We start from the raw sequence: 17,921 nt of genomic DNA on the forward strand, positions 1-17,921 counted from the left end.
AAAACCAGTAAAGTAGCTCCTAATGCATAGTTTCTTTTAAATTTTATTTTATTATGTTAGTCACCATACAGTACATCATTAGTTTTTGATGTAGTGTTCCATGATGCGTTGTTTTCGTATAACACCCAGTGCTCCATGCAGTACATGCCCTCCTTAATACCCATCACCGGGCTAACCCATCGCCCCACCCCCTTCCCCTCTAAAACCCTCAGTTTGTTTCTCGGAGTTCATAGTCTTTCATGGTTCGTCTCCCCCTCCGATTTCCCCCCTTCCTTTTTCCCTTCCTTCTCCTAGTGTCCTCCATGCTATTCTTCATGTTCCACAAATAAGTGAAACCATATGATAATTGACTTTCTCTGCTTGACTTATTTCACTTAGCATAATCTCCTCCAGTCCCATCCATGTTGATGTAAAAGTTGGGTATTCATCCTTTCTGATGGCTGAGTAATATTCCATTGTATATATGGACCACATCTTCTTTATCCATTCATCTGTTGAAGGGCATAGTTAAGTGTTACCATGGTAACGTAAGGGAGAAACCGGATCTTCGCTGAAAATGTCCCTTTCAGGCAATGTACCTTTCTGAGTAGATGTCTGACATAACTATGCATAGGTATAATTTTTTTAAAGATTTAGAGAGAGAGTGCGAGTGGGGGGAGGGGCAGAGGGAGATGGAGAGAGAGAGAGAATCCCAAGCAGACCCCCTGCTGAGTGTGGAGCCCAACGTGGGGCTCCATCTCACCCCCCTGAGATCATGACCTGAGCCAAAATCAGGAGTCAGATGTTTAACCCACTGAGCCACCCAGGCATCCCTGCATAGGTATAATTTTTAAAATTTTTGCTCCGAATTTTAGCTGACTTCCGTTCTGACAGTAAGTAATAAGGACAAATAAAAACTCTCCATCTAATGGTGCTGTCTTTCTCTGATTTATAAAGTGTCAGAGAGGTAAGATCTTAAAGCCTAAATGACTTTTAAAGACTTCATTCAGCAGTGTTGATCTGACCATGGGTAGAAAAACAAGCAGCAAAGCAGGCAAGCTGATTTCCATTAAGTTGGCACCACAAAGCACTTTGAACAAGGGCCCTATTATCTCGTAGGTAACAGGTGGTAGCTGGGGTATTAAGCTGTTCTGGGCAGGATTTCAGATTTTCATTCTTCAATGCCTCGGGCAGTACACTTCTATCATAAAGTGATCAATAATAATTAGGTGTCTGGAATGAAATACAGTACGGTATTATGCTTCCTACATCTGGAAGGAGAAACTCACTTAACTAGCTTTAAATCAGTGCATTCTCTTTTTATTCCCGGGGGACAGTGTTTGAGGCAGCAGAGAACACAATAGAAATGTGAATTGTGGCTTGGTGCACATTCACACAAAAAATTAGGTGTTATGACACACTTTGCTACAAGTAATAGAAGCAAGCCCCAAAGCATCGAGCCTTTATTTCTGACATAAACACTTTCATCACATTGCATTCTCTATGACTGGAGGGCCACCTGTTTCACATTTAATAAAAATAGCTGTCACAATAGGTGATCTATAGGTGAGGGGACAAAGCGAAGGTTGTCAGTGGGGCTTAATGTAAATTATTTTTCAGATCTTATAGTTTATTAAATCATGTTCTAGCATGTTCCCGTCCCAGGGGGCCAATAAATGGACAAGGAATTATTTCTTTTGTGTCTCATCGGTCTCAGAAGAGAAAACTGATACTTATTCTGTTAGAATTTGAATTGAAGTTTTCCTGTGCACATTGGGGCTTAAAAAGCCAGACCATGGAAAATTTCCTCCGTGCACTCCCAAGAGTGCTGAGCCTGATCCCCACAAAATTACTTCCCCTAAGTGGCTTCTTCCTTGTCACTCCGGGGTTTGGACGGCAAGAGCCCCGCATCCTGCTTTCAAAATGCAGAATCCTTGCTGCTGCAAAATTACCTAAAGCTTTCTGCCCCCACAACTACCAGTCCCTGCCCTGCTGCCTAGAGACTTGGAAGCATCAAAGCAGCTCTTCCACACTCTTGCCTGACCTATTTGAAGAAATGACCAGGAAAAGAAGTACAGCTTTTATTGCCTTACAATCACCCTTTCTTTCATTAACCGGAGATTGTCTATTGGCCAACTGCATAATTTTATTATCTGGTGGCTGAGTTTTTTATTCCCCTTCAGAGACCATTGGAGCAGTACAAAAGGAAGCAGTTAGTGAGAATGTCCTTTTAATGTTTTTATTTTGGAAAATAAAATACGTTGGAAAAAAATGCATCAAGCGTCAATGTGCAGTTTAACAGGTGGTTATAAAGCAGACGCCATATAATCACTGCCCACGTCAGGAAAATTACCAACAGCCCCTGGAAGCCCCTTGATGTGCCTTTCTTTTAAGATTTTATTTATTTATTGAGTGGGAGGCAGAGGGAGCGGGAGAGAGAGAGTGCCAAGCAGACTCCATGCCCAGCAGGGAGCCCAATGCGGGGTTCGATCTCATGACCCTGAGATCATGACCTGAGCTGAAAAGAAGAGTAGGACGCTCAGCAGACTGAGCCACCCAGGCGCCCCTTGATATGCCTTTCTGATTGCAGTCCTCCTCCCCACCAAAGGTACACACTGACTTGATTTTTATTGTGATTATATCCTTGCTCGTATTTGTAGTTTCCAAGGTTGGAGATGTATCTCTAAAGCATACATTTAGTTTTGCTAGTTTTTGAACTTTATGTAAATGGAATCACGGTATAAGTGTTTTGTCTTGCTCTTTTTACTCAACATTACTTGTAAGATTCATTCATTTTGTGTGTTTTTATTTTGAATATTTTCAAATGTAAGAGAAATTGAGAGAATTATATACCAGTATTATAATATAATTGCTTGATCGCCACCTAATAGTTACAGAGATTTGGCCTTATTTGTTGCTTTTTTTTTTTTTTCCTCTTGAAATGTTTTAAAGTTAATTACAGACATTTTTTTTTTTTTAAAGGGATGCGTAGGGAGGGGCAGAGGGAGAGAGAGAATCTTAGGCAGGCTCCACGCCCCCTACGGAGCCCAACGCAGGGCTCGATCTGACAACCCTGAGATCACGACCTGAGCCGAAATCAAGAGTCAGACACTTGGGATGCCTGGGTGGCTCAGCCGTTAAGCATCTGCCTTCAGCTCAGGTCATGATCCCAGGGTCGTGGGATCGAGCCCCGCATTGGGCTCCCTGCTTGGCGGGAAGCCTGCTTCTCCCTCTCCCACTCCCCCTGCTTGTGTTCCCTCTCTCGCTGTCTGTCTCTCTGTCAAATAAATAAAATCCTTAAAAAAAAAAAAAAAAAAGAGTCGGACACTTAACCGACTGAACCACCCAGGCACCCCAATTACATTTCTAATCATGCATCTCTAAAAAATAAGGAAAATGTCCTATATAACCACAAGACCCTTATCCTATATAGCAAAACTAGTAATAATTCCCTGATATCATCTAATATCCAGTCCATATTCGTGCATTTCCAGCTGACCCCAAAACACTTTTCTAGCTGGTTTGTTCAAACCAGGATCCAATCAAGATCCGTAAAGAGTTTCTGAAGTAGTTTTAACCATACAACTAGCAGCTGAGAATGAGTCTGTGATCCTGCCTTTTCCCCCATACACTTAATCAATGGGTAGAGCTCTCGTGGGACCCGGCTGCGGGCACTTCACCCACAGGAACGAGGAAAATGAATCACCTCATCTCTGCTAATGACAGGGTCCTACTCTCCTGCTCTGTGACTCCAGAGGAAACTGCACTGTCTGAATTCCTGTCAGAAAGAAGCACCTGATATCAATTATGTCAAAACCAAAAATGTTATTTGGGGCAGATACTCTGTGGTACTGGTCTGCTCAAGGTTAAACAAGTCTAGTTATACTTCTCGGGGGAATGCGTGGGGGGCCACCCAACCAGGGAGCTGACTGGAACGCAGCTCCAATCTCTGTCAGCTTCAGTTCTGACCAGGACCCCCGGGAGGACAGGTGGATGGATGGCTGGTCCCTTCGCTTGATTAGGATCTTCCTGGTCAGCCATGTCTTGCTCGCTTGGTATTGCAAGACTTTGGGTTTTGGGTTGTGTTTGATTCCTTTGCCAGAAAGCTCTTTCTGAAGGAGCTTGGCCCTCTCTGACCCTGCTAAGGTAAGACAGGCTGACCTCCCTGCTTCCTTTTTATGGAAGAACACCACATTTGTTCCCTGTGATCTAGTATCTATTTAGATCAGCATTTCCCAGAAGATTTTCCTCCGAATGAAAGTCCCATAGTACTCCATAAAAGGATCATATTGTCAAATGAATTTGGGAGAAACACCGGATTCAACAGAGCTCAGCTGGTTTCTTTACTGTATGTCCTTTTGTGCTAATGAACACTGTGCTTCTCCAGGGATCCATGGCGCTTCCCCCAATTATTGTCCTCACAACCTTTTCCTCAGAGCATCTCTGGAGGTTACCGTTCTGCAGAGCAGACTTTAGGAAGTGCTGATTTGGAGGACTTGGATAGAATCACAAGCAACAGTAAACAAGCAGTCTCCTCTACCTCATGGGTCATGAAGACTTTATCCAAGCTGACTATGTGGCAGTACACGAGAACAGGGGCCGGGTTACCATGTTGGAGACGAGGAACTTTGTTTATGCACACCCTCCACTTGGACTTCTGCTTCTGTTCATACTGGAGCCGTGGGGGAATCAGGATCTGCGTATGTTACAAGGACAGTTACACCTTAAATTCTATCTTACAGATGGAATTTCCACATGGTTTAGAGTTTTAAAGGGAAAAAAATTCTGTACTGGTCAGCCTCTCTGATTTTGAGGATCACTTGACCTTAATAAGCTAAATATTTTTTGAAGATTTTTTTTTTTTTTTTTTTTTAAAGATTTTATTTATTTATTTGACAGAGAGAGACACAGCGAGAGAGGGAACACAAGCAGGGGGAGTGGGAGAGGGAGAAGCAGGCTTCCTGCGGAGCAGGGAGCCCAACGCGGGGCTCGATCCCAGGACCCTGGGATCATGACCTGAGCTGAAGGCAGACGCTTAACGACTGAGCCACCCAGGTGCCCCTTTTTTGAAGATTTTTTAAAAAAATTATTTATTTTAGAGAGTGTGGGGAGGGGGGAGAACAGAGGGGAAAGGAGAGGGAGGAGGAAAGAATCTCAAGCAGACTCCACGCCAAGCACAGAGCCCAGTACAGGGCTCGACCTCACAACCCCTGAGATCATGACCTGAGCCAAAATCAAGAGTTGGACGATTAACTGACTGAGCCATCCAGGCGCCCTGCCAAATATATTTTTTTAATTTCATTTTGCATTAGTAATTTAATAAGCTTTCTTCAGGCGATCAAGTAATCAAACCTTCTTGCCTCGTATTTCCACATCTGGCAAAATGTTTGGATATTCCTAGGACTCGAACGTCTTTATTAGTAAAAGGTACAATATCTGGTGTTCATACCAATTGCTTCTAGACTAATATGACTTCTTGAATATGTTGGTCATACCATTCTGTCTGAAACTAGACATTTAGAGGTGCATTCACTTCTACTTTCCCTTCTTTTTCAATATAGCATTTAGATAGACAACCTTGTCGCTCTGCTCATTAATTTCCTTACGAAGTAACTGATCAGCTGGCATTTGCCATCTGGTTTTTCAAAATGGAAGATCTCCAGGTTTATCCTACTTCTTCCTTGTCTTTCTTGCCTTTTATATATTGTACATATCAATTTAATTTTGAAACCGTCTCTTCATCTTTAAAAAAATGAAAGCACTTCATGTGGAGATAGTGTGAATGTGGATTGATTATTTTGTGCTCGGTTTCCTAGGCTATAGTTGTATTCGATTAAAAATCCTCATTGTTCATAAGTCAGATGGGAAGCAGAGGTATGTTCTAGGCACTCGAGGTTCATTCTGTTTGTCACTCGTAGATTTCTAGACCAAATTCACGCTCTCTGGGGTTGTAAAACTTCAAAGGGATGAAAGCCACCAATTTTACATACAAGTTGACTATTTTAACAACCGAAAGTATAAGACTCTGCAGTAAGCTACCACACATTTCATTACTGCTCATTTGTTTTTCCCACTTCAAATATCTAGCTCCTCCAAAATGTAATTTAAAGGCAGCTGAGCAAAGAATTCAACAAAGATGGATTATCCTAGAGTATGAGCTGAACAAGTCCCTGCATTGGTACTCTGAGTAGAACCAAATAACTCATTCTAGCATCAATATTGCTTCCCCCACCACTGGCCCTGTTTCCTCATTTTTTTAAAATAAAAAAGCAGTACTTAAAAGTTATGAAACATACGGTTTTTTTCTTCCATCAGTACTGGGAGCATATAAAAAATGCGTTGCCCATGCGCACCTGGGTGGCTCAGTCGGTTAAGCACCCGACTCTAGGTTTCTGCTCAGGTCATGATCTCAAGGTCGTGATCTCAAGGTCGTGAGATTGAGCCCTGTGTCGGGCTCCACACTCAACAGAGAGTCTGCTTGAGATTCTCTTTCTCCCTCTTCCTCTGCCCCTCCCTCCCACTCTCTCTCTCTCTCTCTAAAATAAATAAATCTTAAAAAGAATGCACTATATAAATTAAAAAATTTTAAAAAAGAATGCGCTACCAGATATTGTACATCTAGTGACATATTCTAGAAAAATTCTTCCACCTGTTCACGTGCATGCCAGAAAAATTATATTTACAGTACGAATGTTTGCCCCAAATTTGAAACAACTTGTTTCCTTCAGTTGCAGATGGGTGAATAAATTAGGACACTTCTGCCCCATGTAATGGTATATAGTATTCAGAGAGTGTGAGACACTTCTGTGTGTGCTGATGGGGAGAACTCTAAGGCATATTGATCAATGAGGGGAAAGAAAGAGTTATAAAATAATATGAGCAGAATGATCCCATTTACGTTTTTAAAAACTGCATGTATACGTAGTGGGGAGGGTGAGTGGAAAGGAGGGAGCAAAGGTGGGGGAAGAAGAGAGAGAGTGAAACAGAAGGAAAATATCAAAGGGAGAGCAGTAGTGAGATTTGGGAGTTGTGTCCAGGGAAGGAAGGGCAGTGTAAAAAGGATTTTCTTTTCACTATATTTCTTGAATTATTTACAGGGAAATATTTTCATCAATTTTCGTAAATGAAATAAAAGCATATGTGTGTGCACATGCACAATAAATAAAAAGAGAATGCGCCAGTTATTTTAAAGATTTATTTTAGAGAGAGAGGGAGCAGAGGGAGGAGGAGGGAGAGGGAAGGAGAGAGAATCTCAAGCAGACTCTGCTGAGCGCGGAGCTCAACTCGGGGCTCGTCAATCTCACGACCCTAAGATTATGACCTGAGCAGAAATCGAGTCATACTGAGCCACCCGGGTGCCCCGAGAATGTGCCAGTTATTTTTAACAAATTCATCCAATCCAGGTATTCACTAGGGAGAGCAGTCTGCCCAAGATGTCTGTTTTAAGTTCATGGATGTCAGAGAAGCATGGGATTCCTTGGCTTAGCACAAACCTGTGCGGATGGGGAGGCTGGGAGAACACTGGAGGGGAGATGCTGGGGACCTGGCTTCTGGTAACTGTGGCGTAGACTGCAGTGCTGGCTCAGAAGAGCTCCCAGAAGCACTTAGACGGGAACCACTCCATTCAGTCTGGTCTCCGGGCTTTAGTGGAATTTACTCCCAGGAATCAGTTCTTCACTAGACTCTGCCTTTCTAAAGCATTTGCTCACATGGAAACAGCCTTCAGAACAAGAGGTTGGAACATAAAGCTATGGGAAATACCCCTAGTTTTTCCTTTGCTGACAAACCACTGCGAGGATAGGTGTTTTAAGATGTTGGTCTTGCTATTATTTAGGTATGGTGAGGCCAACTGATCAGGAGATGCCTGCCATTAAAAAGATGGTTTGGGGATGGCTTGGGTGACTCAGTGGGTTAAGTGTCTGACTCTTGGTTTCAGTTCAGGTCATGATCTCAGGGTCCTGGGATCGAGCCCCATGTCGAGCTCCCCGCTCAGCACAGAGTCTGCTTGTCCTTCTCCCTCCCGCTCTGTTCCTGTCTCCACTCGTGCTCTGTCTCTCCTCTCTCTCTCTCTCTCAAATAAATAAAATCTTAAAAAATTTTTAAAAAGATGGTTTGTTACACTCACAGAGTCCAAGAGAAAGGGTCATGCCATGCCATGGAGGACCATGTGGGGAAGCATCGGGGTTGATCAGGAGGCAGAGAGAGTGGGAGGGAATGTGGAAAATGCGGGCAAGAGCCTTTAGTGTGCTCCCCGCAGGAAAGAATGGACAGGGTAAGCAAGCTTGTCTGGCTGGTTTGAATCATTTCAGCAGGCTCTGGGGCATAGGGACTATTTCCAGTTGTCTGGCCCCTGGACCTGCGCTGATGAGGGCAGGTGGATAGTGGCCTGTAGAGTATGAGCTCCATGAAGGAGGTGGTTGAGGGTAAGGGCTCTGGGTCAGGTGGTTTGCACATGAAAGGTATGTTCACAGGCTGTTCAGGCACTGTCTGTGGGATTTGGCTAGCCCTGGGAGAGGCAGCCTCACCAGGATTAGCAAGACCCCCAAGAGTTACCTGAAACTAATGTAACATTGTATGTAAATTTAAATTAAATTTAAATTAAAAAAATACAGAAAGTAAAAAGACAAGATTAATAGTGATGGAGATGCAAGAATAATTACGCATCTCAAGGTTTTCTGCGTGGCTTTTATATTAAGGCTGAGTTTGATGGCAAGCTTTGGAAGTCTTCCTTGGGCATCCTAACCTTTGACTATGATTTCGGGCAGGGGGGCGTTTGGGGGTTGTTTTTGGTACAGTAATTGAGAAATCTCTCTCCTATTCATTGCAAGCAAGAGGGGTACAAGAAGCTTCTTTTTGTGTATTTGGATCTACTCAACTAATACTTTGTCGGTCTATAAAAGCAAATCAGTAATTTTTCCCCTTTTTCCTCTTCAGGCTGCCTCTTACATTGGGCATAGAATTTTAGACCAGATGTCCCTGCAGTAGACTTCTGCACAATTGATGGCTTACACGATTTTGTTTTTGATGTTTCGCTTGCCATAGGACCACCTCGAAAGCCTGTTACAGTGTTCTGCATTTACTGCAGCCTGGAAAATTGGTTCTTTTATAAAGATCCACTATCTGAGCTGTATTTTCATTCTGGGGGGGAATTAGGTTCCTGCTTTTTCTATTTCGGTTCTACTGTCTAGAGATTTAGCAAAATGTTTTCAGAAATTTACCTTTATATACTAAATTCCTCACCCTTTGATTTTAACATTGTCCTCTTATTTACTGTGGCCTAACGTTTATTTAATTGTCTGTTTAGATGTACTGTTTTTGTTTTTAACTGATGTTTTTGCCATTATGGGAATTTTCTCTCATGGTCACTTTTTTTTCATGTCTTAACAACTTTATGGAAGTATCACTTATGTACCATACAATTAACTCATTGAAGGCATATAACTCAGTGATTCCGGTAAATTTAAAGAGTTGTACAGCTGTCACCATGGTCCAGTTTTATAACCAAAATGCTTACTCCAGAACATTCCCATGTGTGATCTCTCAGATTTCTTACTGCCCTGTGCTTTAATAACTCAGTAACATTTGAGTGATCCTTGTGTTCTATATTTTCTTGTTTTAAAATAAACCCTTACTGACTTTATCTTTCTTTTATATAAAAATACTACTTTTTGGGGCACCTGGGTGGCTCAGTCGTTAAGTGTCTGCCTTCGGCTCAGGTCATGATCCCAGGGTCCTGGGATTGAGCCCCGCATCGGGATCCCTGCTCAGTGGGAAGCCTGCTTCTCCCTCTCCCACTCCCCCTGCTTGTGTTCCCTCTCTCGCTGTGTCTCTCTGTCAAATAAATAGAATCTTTGAATATATATATATATATATATATACACACACACATATACATATTACTTTTTTCTTTTAGAGAGAGAGAATGAGTGAGAGCAGTGGGGAGGGGCAGAGGGAGAGAATCTTAAGCAGGCTCCACACCCAGCTCAGAGCCTGAGGCAGGGCTCAATCTCAGGACCCTGAGATCATGACCTGAACAGAAATCAAGAGTCAGATGCTCAACCGACTGAGCCACCCAGGCGCCCCTAAAAGTATTACTTTTTACCACACATCTAACAAGACCGTTTTTCAGTTTTCTTTTTTTAAAAGAGATGGATGACTTTGTACTGTTAATTTCCATTTCCTGTGTCCCAAAGGCCAAGCATTGCCTAGTGAATCAGCTCACGGTCATGCCTTGGATCTCACTTAATCTGATTTATTCCTGCTATCCTTTGGGCAGGTGTGGTACCCATTACACCTTCTCTCTTCCCCGATGTCTTGATTCTCTTCCTCTGACTTTAACTTTTTGTCATTTCTTCTCTGTTTTTCTTTTTTCCATCTTTATTCTACCCAAAGCCAAAGTTGTTGAAGAAGGCAGATCGGACCTCGTCTTGGTCAGCGAACAGAAAACCATTATGTTTTCTTTCCCCCACATCAAACCTTCCCCTGCCCCATGTTTTGTAGTTAAGTAGTAGACCAAGTCAGAGGATCTCAGTCGTCCTTCTGTACCAAACAGCCCACTTAATTTCACTTCCCAGAGCAGTGGTGAGCTTGTCTTTGCCTGTAGTTAAACTTAGCTCTAACTTTGGGAGGGCTGCTAAAAATAAGACTGGAAGAGAGGCATCACATATATCTTGTTAAAAGAATAAGTAAAGAGTGCCCCAGAAGAAAGACTCTTCTAAGAATAAAGTACAATTATGCCATTTTACCATGACCTACAGCCCCAAATAAACTAATAATAAAATCACCTTCCATTTTTAGAGTCTTGTACATTAGATTATATTTAGAGCCTGTACACATCATAAGGATCTTCACAATGTGGTATGGAAGAAAAAAGCAGATGTTAATATCTCTTTCTGCTCTGCCGCTTGCTATTTGACTCTGAGCAGGTCAGGTTTGCAGGGTCTCCGGTACCTCTGAGAAATGGGAATGATACTACTTCACAGGATGTGGTGAGGATTAAGTTAAATAACATCACATGCCACCCTTCTCAAAATGATCTGTGTATCCTCCCGTGGACGCAGGGTTCTGTGCTAGGAAATGGACAAAGCCAAAGGAAAAAGAAACCATCTCTTCCCAGAATGTCAATTAAATTTGGAAATTGGTTGGGTGGGGGGTGGGTATTTTCTTATTTAAATAAGAGCAGATAGATCTATTATGTGAGCTCCACCTTAGTTCTTTTTTTGTTGTTGTTGTTATGTTAGTCACCATACATTACATCATTAGTTTTTGATGTAGTGTTCCATGATTCATTGTTGTTGTATAACACCCAATGCTCCATGCAGTACATGCCCTCTTTAATACCCATCACCAGGCTAACCCATCCTCCCACCCCCCTCCCCTCTAAAACCCTCAGTCTGTTTCTCAGAGTCCGTAGTCTCTCATGGTTCGTCTCCCCCTCCGATTCCCCCCCTTCCTTTTTCCCTTCCTTCTCCTAATGTCCTCCATGCTATTCCTTATGTTCCACAAATAAGTGAAACCATATGATAATTGACATTCTCTGCTTGACTTATTTTACTTAGCATAATCTCCTCCAGTCCCATCCATGTTGATGTAAAAGTTGGATATTCATCCTTTCTCATGGCCGAGTAATATTCCATTATATATATGGACCACATCTTCTTTATCCATTCATCTGTTGAAGGGCGTCTCGGCTCTTTCCACAGTTTGGCTATTGAGAATATTGCTACTATGAACGTTGGGGTGCATATGGCCCTTCTTTTCACTACATCTGTGTCTTTGGGGTAAATACCCAGTAGTGCAATTGCTGGGTCATAGGGTAGCTCTATTTTTATTTTTCTGAGGCACCTCCACACTGTTTTCCAAAGTGGCTATACCAACTTGCATCCCCCCCAACAGTGTAAGAGGGTTCCCCTTTCTCCACAATCTCTCCAACATTTGTTGTTTCTTGCCTTGCCAATTTTTGCCATTCTAACTGGTAAGGTGGTATCTCAGTGTGGTTTTGATTTGAATTTCCCTGATAGCTAATGATGATGAACATTTTTTCATGTGTCTGTTAGCCATTTGTATGTCTTCTTTGGAGAAGTGTCTGTTCATGTCTTCTGCCCATTTTTTGACTTATTTGTTTTTTGGGTGTTGAGTTTGAGAAGTTCTTTATAGATCTTGGATACCAGCCCTTTATCTGTAGTGTCATTTGCAAATGATATCTCCTCTTAAGCATAGCTAAAACTGGGCTCACCATCTTCCCTACAAACCTGATTCTCAACCCACATCCCCCACAGAGTCATCAACACCACCATCCATTCAGCTATGCAAGTCAGGGACCAAGCAGTTGCCCTTGACTCCTCTCTTTCCTTCACATCCTTAACTTGACACCAGGGCAACCTTGCCACCTTCCCATGACTTGAATGCATCCTTTGCCCGCATCTCCATCACCAGCATCTGGGTCCAAGCGACCATCATTTCTTGCCTAGACTAGGAAGTCCCCTGGAACCGGCCTTCCTCCAATCCATTCTCCATGGTGAAGCGGGCTTTGATCTCTGATGGTTTATTCCCATTGCCCTTAGAATAACGTGGTCCATGAGGTCCTGCATGGCCCAGCCCCCCCAGCCCTCTGGCCACATCTCGAGTCCTTCTCCATCTGGTGCTGGTGGCTGCAGTAACATCGGGTGCTCTCTCTTCACCAACGGCACCATGATTCCTCCATCAGGAGCCATTGCCCAGCTTGCTGTATCTGGAGTGTCTCCCTCAGCCCCTCCCTGACTGTCCTTGCCAGGATAATAGGTCTTCCAGACTCCGCTTGTGGGTCTTTTCCTCAGAAAAGCCTTTCCTCATGACGCAGTAGGGGAAGTTATTGATCATATGTCTGGTAGAATGTGTTCCTTTGTTTTAACGGGACTTACCTCGATTTGTAATCACACATTAGCTAATACTATTTGATGACCATCTGAACCACACATTAGTCTGTCAACTCTGCAAGGGTAGGGACTGTCCCTTCGATCACCAGCCCCTAGAGGAGTGCCTTTTGCCATGGGCAGGGAATCTGTCACTGTTGGATGAGCGCAGGGAGCCCGCGGAGGTCCACATGGCTCAGTGGTTGGCTTGGGAGCACCCATGTTCTACTGAAACTTGCCATCTCAGACAACCAAGCCCATGGCTTTGCCCACCTTTCTGCAGATTCTTCCTTCAGTGCTGGGCACCAGGTCCTTCCACTTCTGTCTGTGGCTTTGAAAAGCCCCTGAGAGGGGCTCCTGGGTGGCTTAGTTGGTTAAGCGACTGCCTTCGGCTCAGGTCATGATCTCGGGGTCCTGGGATCGAGCCCCACATCGGGCTCCCTGCTCAGCGGGGTGTCTGCTTCTCCCTCTTTCTGCTTATGTTCTCTCTCTGTGTCTCTCAAACAAATAAAATCTTTAAAAAAAAAAAAAAAAGAAAAAGAAAAGCCCCTGAGAAACCTCATTTTGATTAAGGGAAATCTACTCAGTTTGTGGTTCAATACAGGATTGGCGAAGCACCTCTTTATGCGTGTTTTCTGGGTGGCTTGATGCCACCCACAAGATCTGTTGACAGAGTCTTTGCTTTAAAACCCCTGCTTTACCTTGCCTGTCCAGTCTTTTCCCACTGTGCCACTAAGCAAATCTTTGCTTAAAAGTGTTACAGGATTTTTGTCCCCTTAGTGCCGAGGTTTTTGGTCATGCCACTTCGAAGAATGAAGAGGTAGACCAGACAAAGAGTGGTGGGCAGCAAAGCAAAGTTTATTGAGCAAGAGTATAAAGCTCCTGAAGAGGGAGGGGGGCTCGAGTGGGTTGCCCTCTGAGTTTATAAGTTTAGGGGATTTTATGAGCTCTTTTGCTGAACTTTCTTAGGCAATCAGGTTGTGCCGAGTTGTGCCAATCAGGGCTTTGGTCACGTATCTGTCTACCTATTAGGTTAATGTCTCTGAGCTGATCGTCTTTTTTTGCTGACATCCAGGTGCTTGGGTCTTAGCTGCCCCTTGCCCATAATATTGACAAATGCTTTGTGGTTAATTGTCTTCTTTTAGGACGTTTTGCAGAAGTCATTTCTGCAAAGGCCACAAAGCAGAATACTAGTGTGGTCCTGTCTGAGCTGCACATCAGGATGTTAGTGCTGTTTTATTTTAGCTATCCTGACTCCATATTTTCTTGTTGGGGACCCTGGCCCTGACTACTGAACTGCCCAAATCACTCCTAACAGAAGCAGACAGAACTTTCTAACCTAAGAATGCAGTTCTCTCTGCATGCAGTTCTCTCTCCCTTCTCTGGGCGGTCCTCTTCTGCACAGAGGACATCCTTCTGCCCTCCTGCGCCCACGTCATGTTATTTGGTATGAGTCATAAAACTCCAACAACCCCCCAAACAAGCACCATTCCAGTGATTTCTACACCCACCTTTATGACTTGACCTCCATACAACCCTCCTGACCTCACTTCTGTGGGTATATATATGTGTCCATTTTACTATTAATATGTTCTCAGGAAGTTTTATGGGAGTGAAGTCTAACCTCATATTTATTTTGCTACCTTACGCCACTTAATTCGTTATAAGTTAAGGGAGAGTTAGAATATTTTAAAAATAGTAAGTCCCAAAAACATATAGAAGGTGATTTTCAACCTTGATATGACTGAGAATAATCCAGAGGCTTTTCATGACAACGCGGATGTCCAGGTCCCACCCTGGACCTATTAAATCAGAGAAGCTGGGGCTGAGGCATGAGTGTTTTCTCAGACTGGCAAAGTGACTTGACCCAGGTCACTCGGCTAGTAGGTAAAAGAATCCTAGTCCCTGTTTCCTTGCTTGCTTTCTAGTGCCTACTTGTATTCTTTGGACTAAAGTCTCCTGAGCTCTGTGTGTGCGTAATTAATCTGTGTCTGAATTTGTCTGCATAAAAGTTTCTTTATTTTATAACTGGCTTCCCCCCTCCCTGCAGAATAACTGTATCCAAAGGATGTGGAGATTCTCAAGCTGACAAAAGCAACCAAAATAACCTCTCCCCTCCTCCACTCAGTGTTCATGTAGAAACAAATATCCGCCACTGGGGTGGCTCACTCACTTCCGTGGGCTCTGCTGACTTCCCCCACGTTACCTCCATCCACAGGCCTGCCCTCAGTGCTGCCCCTCACTTTTCCACTCCTGGGTTCTGTTTTCGCTCAATTTGCCCTCTGTCATGCCCACTGATCCGAAAGAAACCTCCCCTCTTCCCTCCTCCAGGGCCACCTGCCTGAGCGTTTGGCTTAGGGGGGCACCTGGATTCCGGTGGAGGTGCGTTTCATAACTGGGCAGCTCACACCTCGCTTGTCTGCTTCTATTTGGAGCCTAAGAGAGGAATGCAATGGACACCTGTCCCACGGGGGTCCCCCACTACCTGCCCGCACCCCCCCAATCTCTCAATCCAGAGAGCTCTGTAAGAGATATTTTCATACCATTTTTTTAATAGTTGGGAAGCAAAAAAATCCTCCGTGAGACATGATCCATACGAATGACATAAATAAAGAAATCCCACTTAAGAGGAAATGCCACAATCAGGATGATGCACTGTGACACAGAGATTGTGCTGAGATTGGAGACCGCATTTCCGCCTTTGGATCCTGGCTCCTCTTATCAGCAGTTCTGTTACTCTGACAAGCTGTTGAATTTCTCTGTGCTACGGATTACTCCACAATAAAGCGGGATGAAATAAAATGAAATAAAAGCACCTACCTCCTAGGTAGTTTGAAGATCATTTTGAAGGTTCAGTGATATAATCTGATTAAAATGGGTATCGGATTTCATTAATTTGCATTAATAAAATGTAACTTATAGAAGCTTTCCCGTATGTTACTTTTTAATACATGTTAACATATGATTCCTTTGAAAAACTTCTTTGTTACCGACTCACACCTGCTTCTCTGTGTTTTGCTCATAGCCCTGGAAAGGAAAATATCAATGAGGCAAAGCAGAGAGGAGCTGATAAAACGAGGGGTCTTGAAGGAAATCTATGATAAAGGTAAGGGGGACTGGTCCCCTCCGTGAGGCCCGGAAAGCCGTGCGTGGAATGCGTGTGCATATTTCTCGAGTTGGATTCCGTTTTCTGCATCGCTTTCTCAGGATTTGAACCTTTAAAACTCCAGACAGTTTTGGAGAGAAAAGAGAATTTTTCAGACCACGCCAGAGCTCTTGGTGTCATATTAGAGGAGAGAAATCAAGCTCCTTTATCCTCAGCATTGGAATCACACCACTGGGTGCCATGCAGAATGACGTGGGGGCAGAAATGATGCGGGTCCTGGTCGGGAGCCTGTTCGTGTTCGAATGCACACAGCTGGGGTGAAGTTAATTGCCGAGGCTCCTTCGGGCCCTGGGGGTTCCCAAGACAAAGGTTAAAAATCTACAGGCATCTAGAACTTCCTTAACAATTTTTTACTGGCCTTCTGTCTCCCTGCAATAGAAGAAGTCAAAGTGGAGAAAATTATAAAAAAATAACTGTACACATAAGATATTTCAAATGATAACATTGACAGGGATGCTGCAGATGCTTTGTGAAAGTGTCCACGAGGGTTTGCCAATGAGTACTGTGTCTTTTGCTTATTGAGTGACTCTTTAAATACACATGTATGCAGTGGTTTAAATGGTATATTAAGTATTCTTTGTTTTTATTTTTTAAGAGCTCTGATTTTGTTTTATTTTTTATTGTTATGTTAATCACCATACATTACATCATTAGTTTTTGATGTAGTGTTCCATGGTTCATTGTTTGCATATAACACCCAGTGCTCCATGCAGAACTGCCCTCTTTAATACCCATCACCAAGCTCACCCATCCTCCCACCCCCCTCCCATCTAGAACCCTCAGTTGGTTTTTCAGAGCCCATCATCTCTCATGGTTCATCTCCCCCTCCGATTTCCCCCCCTTCATTCTCCCCTCCTGCTATCTTCTTTTTTATTTTTTTCTTAACATATATTGCATTATTTGTTTCAGAGGTGCAGATCTGTGACTCAACAGTCTTGCACAATTCACAGCGCTCACCATAGCACATACCCTCCCCAGTGTCTGTCACCCAGCCCACCCATCCCTCCCACCCCACCCCCCACTCCAGCAACCCTCAGTTTGTTTCCTGAGATTAAGAATTCCTCGTATCAGTGAGGTCATATGATACATGTCTTTCTCTGATTGACTTATTTTGCTCAGCATAACACCCTCCAGTTCCATCCACGTCGTTGCAAATGGCAAGATCTCATTCCTTTTGATGGCTGCACAATATTCCATTGTATATATATACCACATCATCTTTATCCATTCATCTGTCGATGGGCATCTTGGCTCTTTCCACAGTTTGGCTATTGTGGACATTGCTGCTATAAACATCGGGGTGCACGTACCCCTTCGGATCCCTACATTTGTATCTTTGGGGTAAATACCCAGTAGTGCAATTGCTGGATCGTATGATAGCTCTATTTTCAACTTTTTGAGGAACCTCCATACTGTTTTCCAGAGTGGTTGCACCAGCTTGCATTCCCACCAACAGTGTAGGAGGGTTCCCCTTTCTCCGCATCCCCGCCAACATCTGTCATTTCCTGACTTGTTAATTTTAGCCATTCTGACTGGTGTGAGGTGGTATCTCATTGAGGTTTTGATTTGGATTTCCCTGATGCCGAGCGATGTTGAGCACTTTCTCGTGTGTCTGTTGGCCATCTGGATGTCTTCTTTGGAAAAATGTCTGTTCATGTCTTCTGCCCATTTCTTGATTGGATTCTTTGTTCTTTGGGTGTTGAGTTTGATAAGTTCTTTATAGATTTTGGATACTAGCCCTTTATCTGATATGTCATTTGCAAATCTCTTCTCCCATTCTGTCAGTTGTCTTTTGGTTTTGTTGACTGTTTCTTTTGCTGTACAAAAGCTTTTTATCTTGATGAAGTCCCAATAGTTCATTTTTGCCCTTGCTTCCCTGGCCTTTG

The 17,921-nt window shown here is 43.4% G+C and overlaps 1 protein-coding gene across 9 annotated transcripts in view; it reads left to right on the forward strand.

The window, feature by feature from the left end:
- Positions 1 to 17,921, forward strand: part of PHACTR1 (phosphatase and actin regulator 1) — a 551,321-nt gene that overhangs the window by 422,236 nt on the left and 111,164 nt on the right. For all 9 annotated transcript variants that reach the window (XM_078055703.1, XM_078055706.1, XM_078055704.1 and 6 more), the window contains one exon: positions 15,895 to 15,975. In XM_078055703.1, the coding sequence (XP_077911829.1) occupies positions 15,895 to 15,975 (81 nt within the window). The remainder of the gene's footprint in view (positions 1 to 15,894; positions 15,976 to 17,921) is intronic.

Source organism: Halichoerus grypus, chromosome 9, assembly GCF_964656455.1.
Source record: "Halichoerus grypus chromosome 9, mHalGry1.hap1.1, whole genome shotgun sequence".
Taxonomy (NCBI): Eukaryota; Metazoa; Chordata; class Mammalia; order Carnivora; family Phocidae; genus Halichoerus; species Halichoerus grypus.